Raw genomic sequence first — 16252 nt, 5'->3', positions numbered from 1 at the left:
TGACGAGACAGGAGCTTCTGCAGAGGCCAATTATTTAAAAGAAATAAATAATAGTATCATCACAAGGTCATAAAGTATATGTCAAGTTCTAAAGAAATAAATGCCCTTATTCCAGCAAAATCACTGAAGCATACACCGAATAATACCAGTCCATTGTCTAAGGGTTACAAATGACCCTCACCAAAGGTAATAAAGTGACTTTCAAACCTTTTTGCTTCACTCCACTGCAAAATTAGGTTTTTTATTTATTTTTATTGCCCCAGCTAAATGCTTGTTAATTTTCCACAAGGGTGTATGCAGTTTTTGAACATGTTTCTTGAAAGATAACCTTTTTCAAAAGCAAATGGAGTAACAAAAGTGGGGTAGGGTTAGGTTTAGAGCCAAATAACTTTTCATTTCACCTGCTCTATTTCCCTGACACTACTTCATGAAAAGCTATAAAACATCACAGTCAGCTTCTTCGTTTGTTTATGAATCTCTTATTTGCCCCATCACCTCTTCTTTTAGGCTTCTTTCTGTGGTTAGTTTGGTTAATTCTTTATTTTGTTTGGCAAATCCTAAATTCCTAATCCTGTGACTAGGAGATTGGCCCCCAGCCAAGCAAACTAAACAAAAAAACTCTTCATACCTAACCTTTCAATAAACATTCATAAGGCTTTTTCTGTTTAGGTTTTGTTCTTCTTTGTGAATTTGCATTTAAATAAAAAAAACACTTGTCAGGCTAATGCGCAGAATGACTCTCCTCACCTTATTGCAAAGTGGGCAAGCGTGGGAGTTTGAGTGAGGGATGGCATCACCTTCCATTTTTCAAAACTATCGGCCTACTAAAAAAAACTGAAGCAGTACATCGCAGGACTGCTGTACGATCACCCTGGTAAACAATTACCAGCTGGTGTAATACTTTTAAATTGGCACTTCAGTCTGAACACTTTGGAGTGAACAATCAGGGAATGTTTTAATAAACAGCATAAATAGCAGCTGATGATTGAAAATGTTTATCTTTTGGATGTCTTGAGTGTTCCTTATCTCAGAAACTTGCTTGTTTGAAGTGTATTTCCTGGTATGCCTAAATACCTTTAAGCAACTTGCCCGAACAAAAACATGTTCAATCGCAATGGATAAGTAAATATAGATAGCGTCTTTGACAGTAGCATTGCTTGGGCTCTTTTGTTGTTGTTGCTATTTTCTGGAGGACAGACACATAGATGGCAACTTTAAATTAGTGATATGCTGTTCCATAATATGTTTAGTGTTGAATGCAAGAGATGACTTGTTGGTAGGAGGTAGTTTGTATACTTAAAAGTTAGGCAAACACATCGGCTTTGCTAGGAGTGTGATTTCAGGGCAGCAACCCAACTGACAACTGCACATAAATAAACAAGGCTCATTAACAGTGGCATGCATGAAGCTTTATATCTGGCATGTACAGGCAGACAATGATTAAGGATGAATTTGATGTTTTTCTGCAGTGTGATTCAGATGTGTGTCACATGGTTATGGATAAGGAAGCATGTCTTCTGCCACTTATTTCAGATAGTTATTCATGCATTAAATCCAATCTGCATTTATACTCACGTAGAAAAGGGAATAGTGACCAAATAGAGTACACAGTCAGTACTGGAATGTAATTCTTGTGTTTCTGTTCTGATTTGGTAAATTTGCAAATTTGAAAATTATTATGTTCAAGCAAGTATTGTATTGGTACGTAAATGATGTAATTTGCCATTAATTATTCACAATTCATACAGGTGAGTTGACTTTGGAGTTATTTTAAAATATATCGATCTTTAAACAATAAATCAGGTGGGGTTTTTTATTTGCAAAACTAAACCTTTTTAAAGGATTCAAATGGCTGAATAAATGTTTCGTTTAGAGAAACAGTTTTTAAAATCAATAGTATGTCTAGGCAAAATAATTTTAAAAAATCATCAGTTGAGAGATCTTTATATAGGGCTTATATTTGTATCATCTTCAATGGCAAGGCATGGTGGCTTGCTACAGACTCCAAAACCCTTTGTGTTATTAAATGCCTGTTCTCTATTCGACCTCTTCTTAGAGTCAGCTGTGTACAAGGGGAAAGAGAACAGAATTTGCAGTTTAATGATTTCTAATTATATGTAAACAGTGCCCTTTGCACATTTGTTGTTTCATATCATTACAAGAAGAGAGTGAACTGTGTTTTCATTTAAGGAAAGCCCAAGCAACAGTTTCTGTCTTTTCACAGCTGCACAATCATTTCATATTTCACTCTAAGTCCTTTAACAATGCAATTCTGATTATTTCTTAAACATACAATATGATAATAGGGCAGCACAATGGCAAGCACAGGGGCACAGCTTAGAAGTTCAGCCTCACTATACTGGTTGCAATTCTATACCTTGTGTGCTACCTTAGTGGAGTGTATGTGTGTGAGTTTTCTCCAGGTGTTCCGGTTTCCTTACAAGTCCAAAGATATACTGATAGGCTAACTAGCTTCTCAGAAAATTGGAGCTGGTGAGTGTCTGTCTGTGTGTGTCCTGTGATAGACTGGTATCCCATCCAGGGTGTATTCTGCATTACTCCCATTGCATGCTGGGATAGGCTTTGGCTCCCCTGCAAACTTGAATTTGGTTAGAATATGGATGGATGGAATATAATAAAAATAAACTAAATGTTGCTGTTGGATTTGATTAAATTAAGAGTTAGTGTTCCTCTTTTTTAAAAAAAAGGAGGTCAAGATGCTAAGCATCCAGTTGTAGCGGCGAGGCTTATTAATAAGAAAGAATTAAGTGTTCTGAGCCTTCCCAAATGAGGCCCCATTTCTCTGTTCATCTCTGTGGTGCAGCCACAGAGAAACTATTCATGCAGGCTGATTTAAGGTTCCTTTGATAAGGACAGCTCCCAAAGGGGGATGCACTTAGCTAAGCCTGGCTATCATGATCAATGGTCATCCATTGGCACCTATCTGTCTAGGGAGTGCCAGATGGACATCTGGACTGCATTCCTAAGTGTCAGGAGTAAGTGACTCATATCTCACCTTGATCAAGCAATCAGGGACTGGTAGGGCCGAGTAACCCACGTGGGACTCTGATGCCCATGGAACTTTCAGCCAATCAACGAGCTGAAGTTCCTCCAGGTAAAAACAGGCAACACAGAGAGCCTGAGAGATTCAGGAGAGATTCAGCAAGATTTCTGGAGGATTCTGTGGACAATTCTAAAGGGAATTCAAAGGAGAATTCCAGGGCAGGACGGCCCAGGAGCAGAAGGCTCCCAAGGGCAGGACATTCTCGCAGCGCGCCTCCTGACCATCCTGAGACTCAGCCCGGACAACCACGGAACGGCCAGTGTGTCCGAGTGCCAGAACTTTCCTTTGTTCTAAGAGTCTAGAGCGGAGGATGCCAGAGAGTAACCAGAGGATCCACCCGAGGTTAGCACCAGCAGCAGGCCTCGTGAACAGGTCGGAACTGTGGACAGCTGAATCACTATTCAGAACTAGCTCTTCATCAGGAACGAACCGGTCCTCTTCCTGATCTGCTGGGACCCACAGTCATCTTTTCTCCTGTGCACAAACTTTGCTAGTTAAAGCCAACACTAACTAGCCGGCCAGTGAACATCAGCAGCGCACCGTCGCAAGCCGCACAGCACAGCCTGGCACCGAGCCAGAGAGCGCGGATTGGACAGCAACAGCCTGCAACTGTTTCTTTGTGCCCGCAGGAGATCTGAATCCCCAAAGATTGGATGAGTATTCAACTTCAATGCATTACAGCTCGAGAATTCAATTGTTATCCCAACCAGTTGATATCAATTTAATTCCTAAGAGTTATGTACTTGTTTTGAGTATCTAATGTAGAAGTTATAACCAAGTTCATTTACGAAACGGTCTTAATGAATGATATACTGAACGTATGTCCTCTTGATATATGTAACTCTTTGTAACTGACGGAATATATATCTTTTGTATTCTGATAACCCTCTCGATAAGATCTGTTAGTTTTATATGCATATTCTATGTATTAATAAATGTATCCTCATGTATTAGTACCTGTGTGTGTGCGTTGTTTGAGTTATGTCGCATGGTTGGATTCTAAAGCCATCAAAGGAATCAACTTTGTGATTTACTGCTACAATTAATAATTGTCTCAGTAAATGCCCAAACCCTACAGAACTGGTGCCTTCAGAGAGCCACTACATTTACATATTTGGCGTCCCTGGAACGGCTATGATTACACAGTAATAAGTCATGTATATAAACTGAATGTAAATGGCTTTGAATGTAAGATGGATAATTTAATATGGATTTCAACAGGGAGTCAGTATGGAGAAGCTAAAACAGTAGTAACAGTATGTACTTCTAAGTTTTAGATGTGGATCACTTATGACACTTCTCATTGCTTTGTTTCTCTGCGTCTCAGACTCGTACATTTTCAGAAGCACACCTTTCTGTGTCTGCGATGGATGAATTTCAATGGGCAGAACATATTACGAGCCACTGAGGCACTGAAGATGATTTATGATTTATGTGTCATTTCAGATGAAGGATTTCCCTTGTTTGTGCAGAAATCAAGGGAGGACAATCGAGTACTGAGACTGGGGCATACTGAAGTAAGGCTAAATTACTCAGTCTGTTTAAATTACTTTCTCAGATTGATTTGTCCAAATTGATCGATTTAGACTTGGACTTGTTTTTAAAAAAATCAAACAAAGGTTGAAAGATTTTCTTTAAAGCAGAAGAATAAGGGAGTGATTTTAAAGGAAAGAAAGACAATGCTCAAGAATTATTCCGTGATTTTGGATACAGACCATGTCCTTTGGTGAAACCCAGCCAATAAAATCCCAAAAGGCTAAATGAAACCCAAAAAAGCTTCAAGTTTATCAACTTGTCAGCCTAAGAGACAATGTGATCTGCTACCTCAGACCCTGCCACAGCTCTTTGTAGATGCAGAAAAGAGCATTTATTTTAAAATAATGAGCTCTGCAGTGCAATGATTGGAGAGCATTGTTTGTTTTTTTCCAATGAACAGTTAAAAGGACCTGAAACACATGACTGCTCTGCCTCTGAATACAATATCACTCTATTGCAGGGCCACAGAACGATGGACAGTTGCGGCTGACAGCTCACACCTTGCCAGCACATCACCGGGAGGAAACCAGAGTACCTCAAGAAAACCCACACAAACACCGGGAGAACATGCACAGCCATCCGAGGCTGGAATCAAACTCAGGAGTTGTTCAAAATGTGATCAAAATGTGTTCCAAAACTTAGGTAACTATGAGAAACATCTTCCACATACCACAATGTAAGCATTTGGGTAGGGTAACTATGAAAAACATCTTCCACATACCACAATGTAAGCATTTGGGTAGGGGAAAAATAAATCACTTGTATTATTGCATTTCAAGAACAGGCTGATTAGCTTTTTTAGGAGGCTGCCAAAATTCAGTTTAATGTTATCTGTAGCCTGCAGACCAAATGAAAAGATGGTTAGAAAATCACAAAATATTCTTTATGTTGATGGTTGAATGTAACCCGTCATGACTTTCTCTTTCAGTCACAGCAATCAATTAATGTGACTCCAGATTATGTTAAATTTGAGTCTTTAGAATGAAATGGCATACAAATGTTCAGATGACGAATACATTTCATTTAACAAGATAAATGTGCTTACAACACTTACACTGCTTACAATTTAGAAAATGTATGTCCAAGCTTGACTTGTTTTTTTCTTGGAGCCATACAGTACATAGCGCAGGCAAAATATGAATGGTGGTGTTACTGTTTTCCTTATGCAAGGCAGCAGTATGATACAACATTGTTTAGATAAGAATAGCAGTCTTGGTCCATCAGGTTACAGCCCCTACCTGATACAGAATCTGTAATAGGGAGTATCAGGAGCTGAATAAATCCACAGGGATCATGCAAGGACAGGTCTCACTCATCCAGTAGGGATCATACACAGTGACTGGCCAAGCCTATTTCCATGTTTGCTCTCTGCAGGCAGAGTGAGTTTACTGTATGCTTCATCATCCACCATAACATGTGCCTGCAGTATCAAGACTTTTCAGGAGGGGCTATTCCTGTCTGTGCCAGCTTTCCAGACAAGGGTCATTTGCATGAAAGACCTTGCCTCTGCTGAAATGTCCTATGCAGAGAGGGATGTGGCTCTGTGCTTTTATTTCTCTTGCATTGAAATTGCACTGTTTTGCACAAAAATTCTCCAATAATTGAAAATGTACTGTCTTCTTGACTTCCAGGGCACAGCGCTTTTGTGTCTCTCATTAAGATTCAGCTATAGAAACAAAGTCATAAAATATTAAGTTCTGAGCATTCCTGTCTGACCATGTCTGCAAATCGGAACAGTAGGAGAATACAAACAACCGATGCCAGCATACTGTTAAGTGTAGGCTGTCTGTGTGCTAAGCTGGTATATGGTAAGCTACAGTATAATGTACATTTCATAAAAGCAATTGTGTATGTCTCTTTTGTGCCATCCTCTTCAGTCATCAGGAGGTAGAGTGCTGAACAGTCATTTTAAAACACTTGCAAATGGAAAACAAGACTTGTGCAAGATTTATAGTCTGTAAAAAGCCATGGGCAATAAAGTTTCTGAAAAAAAATAATCTAATACCAGAAATGTTGGATTGGTTGGCTGATTTCCCAGAAAAATGGGGCCCCAGTTTGCATTTACTTCTTTTTGTTAATAATGACCTTTCAGTTAGAATGAAAGGCACCTGTAATAGCCTGACTAACAATATTCTCTGATTTCTATAGAAGATAGGTTTTTCATTCATTTTCACTCACAAAAGGAGTTAGAGAGAATAAAAACAATCAAACTTTCAATCTGTAGATCTGTCAAAGTACTGTTTTAGTGCTTATTCGATAGTAGTTCAAAATTACACAGGGAAAGTTGAAAGATGAACAGTGGTCCACCTTAAATAATAATCTCCTTGGTACCCCATCATCAGAAACATTTCTTTACATCACTTTATGAACCTCTTTTTTAATAAGCTTAGATATAAACATACTGCATAGGGCTTGAAGTAAACCCAGTCTTTAGGGCAGAAGCGGGTGGGGGGGAGGGTGGAGATGGGGATAGACTGCCACAGACAGTCTGGTACTGACCAGGAGAGTAATAAACCAGTTGGAGCTGTGCGGGAGTCTTTGGCTTGGCAGCGTGTAGAACAAGCCGCCACACATGCCTCCACATCTGCCCTCGTGGATGGCCACCATTCTGGATGAATAGCCCCAGTTTAACACTTCTGGCTTGGCCTTTTGGGGCACAAACTGTTAACCCAGTGGGAGCATCAGGAGGAAACAGGGCTAGAGGCTAGGGAACCCTGGGAGCACAGATCCTTGACAAGGTGTCAAGTCCCGTTCTTTGTTCCAAGGAGAAGAACGGGGCCCAATGTGCTTGCCAATGGTTGCGTTGTAGTTTCTGAAAAAAGAATTAATCTAATACCAGAAAACTTTGATTGCTTGGCTGATGTACTGTAGGTTTTAATAGTCCGTGAAGACCAAGAAAGGCTCCCCGTAGGAGGTGTATCCACTCTTTCGAGGCTCATCTTGACTGCCAGCAGTTCTCAGTCGCCCAAGTCATAATTGTGCTCCACTGGAGTTTCCAGGACAAGGCACACAGATGGATCTTGGGTGGCAATCCAAAATGTTGAGACAGGGCTGCACACACTCTCATATCAGATACATCTACTTCCATCTCAAAGGGTAATGAGGGATCCAACTGGTGAAGGATTGGGGCTGTGGTGAAGTGGCACAGTTTTCTTGCAGGCCTCTTATGTGTCAGGGCTCCACCTGCCCTGGCCAGGCCCCATTCCTGGTGAGAGTCATGATAGGGGCATTTTTTTTGGAAGACGGCCGGAACATTGCACAGGCCAAAAGGCAGTACTAGGTGTTCTTAATGCCCTGCTTTGGTATTGAAGGACGTCTTTCACTTGTCGCCTTCCCACGAGGTGTGGATCAGGTTGTGCCCCTCAGATCTACTGTATTTTAGTAATGATGGAGGACTTGCTGGCCCTCTTCAGCAGCGATGGAATCAGAGGTAAACAGTACCAGTTCTTCTTCATGATTTTGTTTAGTTCTATGTTATCAATACAGGGCAGAAGAGGTCCATCCTTCTTTGGCAAGATGAAGAAACTGGCTCCATTGGGGACGAGGATGAGGGAATGAAGCATGTACGGAGGTTTTCCTACACTTACTGTATATTTCAGAGGCTGACAGACAGACCCAAAGTGATGTGGTCAATTGAGCCATCGGAGATGGATGAGGCAGGACAAAGCCAGAGGGGTGGAAGTCAACCCAGCCTTTAGGCAAAAAAACAAACAGGGGTGGGGGCTGCACTGCTGTGAGAGATCAGTTCCAGAGGTCAGGACACAGGTTGCTGACAGGCAGAGCAGGTTCATGACTAACTGAAATTCTTCAAGGAGGATTGAGGTTGAGTATTCCACTGTGACACAGGTTAGTACTGTTTAATGAACTGCCTAGGTCTGAGGATTGCTCAATGGTAGAGCACTGGATCAGTGGCAAAACAGTAGCAACCCCATTGGATTGAGCACATGTTACTTTGGTTGGAGGGGGCTAGATCACCCTGTCTGAGTGAGTCCGAGTAGCCCCGGGTGGAATGTGGCTCATCGTGGGAATGTGTTCAGTTTTTGAGGAAGCCAACGACGCTGAGCTCTCACCCACCAGGGAATAATACATACTGTACCTTCAGCATAAGAAATGTGTCCTACTCTTCTATTGCACGTACAGTAGTTAATAGTAACATCTGTTTAGTATTCAAAATTCTAAATAAGACCACCTAATATTTTCTACAATATTGTATATTATAGAAAATAAATTCACCCTACCCCACCTCTGAAAAGTGATTGATTGTTGCATAGCATTAGGATTCTGAAGCAAATGATAACGTTCTACTGGGTAAGCAGTAAATCCAACGGATTTATTCATATTTTGAAAAAAAAAACGCATTCTATATCACTGCTCTGCTCCTGCAGAACAGATTTTTTAATCATTCTACATCTCTAATCTATGCGAACAGTCACTGATGACTAGTTAGTTTGTGTTTCAAAGCATGAGTAAATCTCCCATAATTCCATTCCATTATCCCTGGCAACTAATAAAAACACATGTTCAGTGATCTCTCAGCCTGAGTTGAACTCTGATTAACATCTATTGGCATATCACAAACAAATTAAACGTCTAGGTTTCTTGGACTGAGATCAGGGACAGAAGAGTGCTCTCAGTCAAAAACAGACTATGAAGAATCAATACATTTGTACTCACATAGCTACTCAGGAATTTTCATTTATTTTTTAAAACAAAATCTGTGTATTCATATAAGTGTTGTTACTGTGTTTGGTTACCTGTTTAGCCAACATGGTGAGTCATGGTAAATGGTGTTATTAATCTCTTAATTCTGCAGCAGAATTGAATGTGGTTGGACATTTATTAGCCATATGCAGTAAATACTTACAGAAAATGTATTGGATTCTGGTTTACCAATTTTGATATTCAATGAAAGTTACAGATCACTAATTTCACATATGTTCATCATCACTTGATCTTGGACTACCTAAAGTAAGTGTAATATGCTGAATTTATTCTAAGTCCATTATAAAACTACCTCTGTCATTTTCCATCCTGTTTTTAACTACTTAAAAAGGTGTGTGCAATTATTTACAATTAGACATTGAATCTTGAATGGTCAGAGAGAACAATCACCTGTATATATGATTTCCATATGTTTCCCAAACGTGAGTTTCTTGAGCAGATTACTATTTAAAGGGATAAATAATTATAGGGATTTATTATTTGTAGATTATTCTGTTCCCAGTCATTTGGTCAGTACATTGGGAGCAGTGTATAAAGATGTACAGTTTTTACAGGCATAGAGAGAAATACTTATACTTAGCCTTATCTATCTTCATAGAATCTGGTTTACCCATGATTTATTATAGTGCCAAGGAACATGTTTTGCATTTTATTTTTCATTGATGGCCTTTAATATAATAGATCATTACCATTTAATCTTCATTCATAACGTCTTGCCTTTTCTCTGCTGTACGTTGATCGCACTGAACTTGAATATCAGCACTTCATTATTTCTTACACATATTAAATCAATAGCCCTTGCTGCTACACTAAGCAGTATTGAAACACATTTACAGTATAAAGACTAATTATTCAGTCATGATAAAAAATGTCGTAGGGGAGATTAAACAACAAAAGAATGCAAAGCCAAGAACTTTAGATAGAATAGAACAGAACATCACCAACAATGGTTAAAGCTTCCCTATTAATGGAAAAACACAGAGACAACACAATTTTTTTAGACTGTGTGACATTAATAATGGCTTTGTTGAATGCTGAAACTGACACAACAAATCAAAAATAAATACTTTTTGTTTTCTAAAAACTCAACCTATTGAGACAAACCTTCTAAATGACAAATCACTTACAATACGAACATTGAAAATGAAAAGTCATGTCTTAAGTCGTGATCATAACACCTGAAGAAGGCCCCACGGCCAAAACGTTGTGTTTTCTTTCTTCTTTTTTTTCAGCATGGAATAAACCTACTACTTGAATCATTACAATATGTTCAATAAATGTGTTTATGTATAACTACAGAGGTTCCTGCATCAAAAATAACGATCATGACTCTATTAAAAACACAAAATATTAAAATTGTCTTAATGTCCTACAAGCATTTCAGAAAGCAAAAACTTACTTTCCTTCATTTAATAACAATGTACAAAAAGTATATAAACACAAACACTTTCTTTATTTCATATCATCAGTACACATGCATGAAAATATAACCTAACTTCTAAATTGCTGTCACAATGCAACTTAGTAGGCTAATAGTTTGATTTAATATAGACGAGACGATTACTGCTTCCCTGTATCATTTATTACCTTCTTTGCTACATTACAGTTTATGTACATTTTTGTTTATAAAATAAATCCAATGCAGAAGTTAAAATTGATTTTGAAAGTAACAGCTGTATTATAGATTCAATCCAACGATTTTCAAACCATGGCTTCCGATTCAGGGTCACAGGGGAGCCTGCATGGAACGCCAGTACACCAAAGGACAGCCACAACCACACACTCAGACCAGGGTCATTTCTCCCAGAAATTAACCTGCCAGTACTCTATTTTTCTGGACAGAGGGAGGAAACTGGAGCACCCAGAGGACTCCCACATGAACTTGGGGAGAACGTGCAAACACTGTGCAGACAGCACCCCAGGTCGTCCGGAGTTTAACCCAGGGCCCCAGGGCTGTTAAACACCCTACACCGCTAACCCACTGCACCGGCCTGGCGTCCTGTTTTATTATTTCTGAAAGTTAAATGCATCTTTTTATCTGTTCACCCTTCTGCCTCAAACAAGCTCTTGTCTGCTTTCCATCCATGCAGATCATCTAAAATTATATTATATGACAGGCTTTAAAGGAGGCATATGGAAATACTAGATGTGTACTGCACAAAATAAATCACCAACCGCTATAAAGCTGGCATTTAGAAACCTAGAGGAAAGAGTCAAAGCTAAAAATTATCCAGAGCAGCAGTGCAGAAATTCTTCACACATGGCTTAGAAATCAGACATTACTGAGAGAAGAGTTTGCCGAGAAAATAACTATACAGACCCTCTTTTTGTGTGCAATGTTTATTTAAATCAGTCCAAGAACAAATGTCATGTGTGCATTCCAATTAAACTGATATAACTGATTTATAAATCAGTATTTTAAGCATTTTTTTTTCTTGGTCTAAAGAAATAAAGCGGGCATATAGTTTCAACTGAAGTGTCGCCATAGAGATAAAACACCATCACCTGTAATTTCTATCAGCTGGACAATGAAGGAGACGCACAATCACGCAGGTGAAAGCTTCTTCTGTTGCTGTGGTGACGTCTCACGTGTCTGATAGTTGGACTTTGATTGGTCGAAACCTTCGAAAGCGGTCTGATTGAAAATAATTGCTATGTGTCACTGATGGACCCACAACAGCTGAGTGTACAAAATGAGCTGATTATTACGCTTAATTTGAATTCAGGTTTATTTTATGAGAACTATATATAGTCGAAGTGACGCCAACTTCTTTAAGGGAGGATTTTAATGTAAAGTAGAAATCTACTCTGTTTGTGGCTGCAGGGCGTGCATTATCTGGATTACGCGAATTAAAAGGTTTGAGGGGTTTAATTTTAATTTTCGCTCTGTGCTACTTCTAATGCGAGATGTTCATAACTTCTGAAGGCGACCGTGTTGTTTTAGTGGTGAGCCTATTTGTACGCGAAAACGTACGTGGTATATTGGCCTCTTAATTTACTGGCTAGCAACTTGCCACACGGGCACGGTAAAAAGCAATCCAGGTAGAATGACATGCATGGCATCTTTAGAAACTAACCTAGTTATCCTAATTTTACTTTTCTTGCACCTAAGCTGATCATCTGGAGATGAGTTCTTTCCTGGTTGGGGGCTGCAGGAACAAGGAGAACCTGGCTCCTATAGTACAGAACTTGGAAGTACCTCGCTCACAGTGGGATTTGAGGCCGAAACAAAGGGCTGTACTAGGATCTCTAAGTGAAAATGATCAGCACAGCAGATCATTTGGTCAGGTGAGAGGTTTTTAATGTATAACTTCAGCTGCCTTAGGTCTTTATGCACTTCATAAATCAATCTCCTAAATTGGCCAAGGCCCTGTAAGAGATTGCATATTTTGGCAGTGTTTTAAGATTAATCCTAAAACAGTTTAAATGTAAATGTGTACGTAGCATTTGCATTCTGCTCTTGGTCTCATCCTAGCTGCTTGATGTGCCCTGGCAATAACTTGTATTACTTAACCCTTTTAAGGGTGCTCTGCACTCCAAGAATGGATCGCTTTGGGATAATGCATTCCCTTCATCCCAGAAGATGACTTTTCCTACTTGTCCCTCTACATCAAACTTTGAAATCTATGTGGAGGAACCTGATGCGATTGTCCAGTCTGTCTCCAGCACAAGGCTGTCTGCAGAGCCACCACTGCAATATGAAGAGTCCTCCATGTTGGAGCACAGAGAGTTCTGCCTCTTCTTGGACCTTAGTTCAGGTAAGTAGTCTCAGCTACAACAGAACTGAAGATGGCTCCCCTATATTCAGAGTGGAAGTGCAACATGTTCTTGTGCAGAGCTATGATTTGAAAATGGCATCTCAAGTCTAGCTCTGCTTCATTTTGTTGAGCATCTTTTAAGGTGGCAGGGCCCACTAGATCATGTATTCAAAGGACTTGTGGTTTACATGCTTTTGTCTCAATGATTGCCATTAAGTGAAACTATCCAGTTTCACTTCATTCCTAAAGTGCAGTATCCATCTATGTACAACACATTTAGGGTTTAAGTAAATTTACAAAGAATAATGGTTTGTGTTTCTGTGGTTCACCACACTGAATCTGTTTTTGTTGGAATACTTATTTTCTTTAAATACGATTCATGTGCTTGGCCTCACTTGTGCTGATTGCTGGCCATTTAGTAAATATGCAGTTGATTTTTATGCATGAACATCTTATTACCACTAATGATAACTGCAATGGACTAGTCAATATAATTACCCACTTGTAATGTGTTGCACAGTCACTACAATAGGTACTGTTACCTGCTTTGCTCAGCAGGGTCATGTCAGGATGCATCCATGCAATCTCAACCAGAGGATGAAGAGCCCTTGCCACCTCCAGATTCGCTAGAATATGTGAAGGACATCTATTGCCACTTGAGGGAGAGTGAGGTGGGTTCTTCATAATTGGTACCCCCCTCAGGAAATGGGTGCTTATCCCTAACAAGCTCTGTAACCTTCAGGTCAAGTGCAGACCCAAGCCTGGGTACATGAAGAAACAACCGGACATTACCAACAGCATGCGCGTTATCTTGGTGGACTGGCTGGTTGAAGTTGGGGAGGAGTATAAACTGTGCCTGGAGACTCTCTACCTGACTGTGAACTATCTGGACAGATTTCTCTCCTGCATGTCTGTCTTGCGAGAGAAGTTGCAGTTAGTGGGGACAGCAGCTGCTCTTCTTGCGTCGTAAGTACAGGGCTCTTGGGGAACCTACCTGCTCATTGATTAATTTCAGGCTGAGCAGATGCGCACCTTTTTAAACTAAAGGTGGAGAGGAGAGTTTAGAGGTGTTCATTCCTAATGCGCCCCTGCATTTTCTAGGAAATATGAGGAGATCTACCCCCCAGAGACTGACGAGTTTATCTACATCACAGATGAAGCCTACACAAAGAAGCAGCTGCTACGGATGGAGCACTTGTTTCTCAGGGTTCTAGGCTTTGATATGACTGTACCTACAGCTTATCAATTCTTGAGGCAGTTCCTGACTATTGAAGCAGTCTGTAGTAGAACAGAAAACCTTGCCCTGGTAAGTACACTTGGCAATTTGGCTTCTTTTAAAACCAAAGCCCTTGTGCAGATTTGGCACTTCACCAAAAGATTGGGTGAGGGGTAACCAGTTAATGTAACTCAAACCCAGTTCTTTGCTTCCAGTATGTATCTGAACTAAGCCTGCTGGATGTGGACCCTTTTCTAAAGCATCTCCCATCTAAGGTTGCTGCAGCAGCATACTGTCTTGCAAACTACACACTTAATGGGAGACTGTGGGTAAGCTCCTCTCTTATACTTGTATAGCTAAGCATTCTAAAGCCTTCTCTATGGCCAGCTAAATGAAGCTTCTTGTCTCAAACAGCCTGAATCCCTCTGTGCTTTCACTGGTTACTCTGTACATGAAATTGCACCTTGCCTGCAAGATCTTCACAAGGTGTATCTTGGTGCAGCTGATCGACCACAACAGGCCATGAGAGTAAAGTACAAGAGCTCTAAGTAGGTGAACTTTTTTTAAACCATTCCTGATTTGTGACTTGATCTGTAGTAATGATTTATCCTCCTTTGCAGGTACTGTGGTGTATCTTTAATAACTCCTCCAGACTCCCTCCCGGTGCATTAAAGGATTCCACTAGCCTTCCCCAGGATGGATCATGTGAACAAATGGCACTTAACTAAAACTGATTTTGTATCCTTGGGACTCCAGGAGATGACCTGCAAGTGCCTCAGAACTTTTAATCTTTTTATTTTTTTACAATGTTTATGATGGTTCTGAGATGGCTATCAAATGAACAATAAAATTTTATCCTAAGTAACTTCTGCTTGCTTTTTGAACTCCTTCATTGAGTACCCTTACCTGCTTTAAGTTTATGCACTTAAGCATTAATAGAAGGCAACAATATTCTTTATTGCCATTTTCCTTGTATCCCTTACAGTAGGCTGCCATTAACCCCCTCCCCCTGATACTTCAAATTAAAAGGGGCTTTCAGCTGAGGCCTTAATGACTTCATCACCTTGAGTATTCAACTAGCAGGTTAAGTTGCTATAGATGGCTTAGTCTGTCCTTCGAAAAGTTGCTGCTACCTGGTTTAGCAAAGCATCATCTAAACTATGAAAAGGTGCCTTCTGGAGTTTTTCCCCACTTGTTGCATCCAGCTGACCTATGACTGCCTGCCATGGTCTGTCAAGCTTTCAATAATGTGGCTGTACTGCACCTGTAGATCACATCCACGATAATGGCTGTGGTTTGCATGGATGGGTTGTGCTGGAACTGTAAGGATTATTCCACTCTGTTGAAATAATGCTCTAAGTGTTTGAGTTGGTTACTGCAGCTTTATGCTTGGAGAATTCAGATCTATGTGCCTATTCCATGTTTTCCATGGAATCAATCTGGTCAGATTAACTTGACAGTTGACACTCTGGGATCTTGATGCCTAGAAAGACATTTTATATAACTTCCTCTTTTCCCCCACTCTACAGAGTAGTGTACTTGCAAAGTGATTAGTCTTATTGCAGGGATTTTGGGGGCACAGTCTGAGATCTTCGATAACTAGATACTGGTGTACTATTCTTGGTGCTATTGGAATGTCAATTTACTACTCAAAATATATTAAATATACCTGGATTATAATCCTGGAGGGATAAACAGTTCAATGTGTAAATTCTAGTTGCAGTCCTAAAATGCTATTGCACTAAATAAAGATATGACTACTTTGAATTTGATCAAATAACCTGCTCTTATGCACTTTGAATATTGGAGAGCTCTTCTGAAGTATACAGTGCTTTTCTGATTTTTTTTTTAAAGTCCTGATGAATGGGTTATTCTTAAAAAAAATAACGGAACTTGTCGATTTTTTTTTTGGGTGCTTTTCAAACGAGGTTGAAACGAGTTTAAGATTCTTAAAGT

General features: G+C 39.9%; 1 protein-coding gene across 3 annotated transcripts; it reads left to right on the top strand.

Moving 5' to 3' along the window:
* Nucleotides 1-4472: 4472 nt before the first annotated feature.
* ccna1 (cyclin A1) lies at nt 4473-15161 on the top strand. Of its 3 annotated transcripts, XM_088639467.1 has the most exons (10): nt 4473-4581; nt 5061-5242; nt 12435-12610; nt 12846-13080; nt 13636-13751; nt 13823-14046; nt 14182-14386; nt 14512-14625; nt 14711-14844; nt 14917-15161. In XM_088639467.1, the coding sequence occupies exons 3-10, from the start codon at nt 12449-12451 to the stop codon at nt 14966-14968; spliced, it is 1242 nt and encodes a 413-aa protein (XP_088495593.1). In that variant the 5' UTR covers nt 4473-4581; nt 5061-5242; nt 12435-12448; the 3' UTR covers nt 14969-15161. The 3 variants fall into 3 exon arrangements, with proteins under 3 accessions (XP_088495593.1, XP_088495594.1, XP_088495592.1); XM_088639468.1 differs by lacking the exons at nt 4473-4581; nt 5061-5242 and adding an exon at nt 11968-12179 and having other exon boundaries at nt 13639-13751; XM_088639466.1 differs by lacking the exons at nt 4473-4581; nt 5061-5242 and adding an exon at nt 11969-12179.
* Nucleotides 15162-16252: the final 1091 nt, after the last annotated feature.

Source organism: Lepisosteus platostomus, chromosome 7, assembly GCF_059453375.1.
Source record: "Lepisosteus platostomus isolate fLepPlt1 chromosome 7, fLepPlt1.hap1, whole genome shotgun sequence".
Lineage (NCBI taxonomy): Eukaryota > Metazoa > Chordata > Actinopteri > Semionotiformes > Lepisosteidae > Lepisosteus > Lepisosteus platostomus.
Note: the sequence above shows the minus strand (reverse complement) of the source record. Positions and strands in the feature narration are given on the sequence as shown.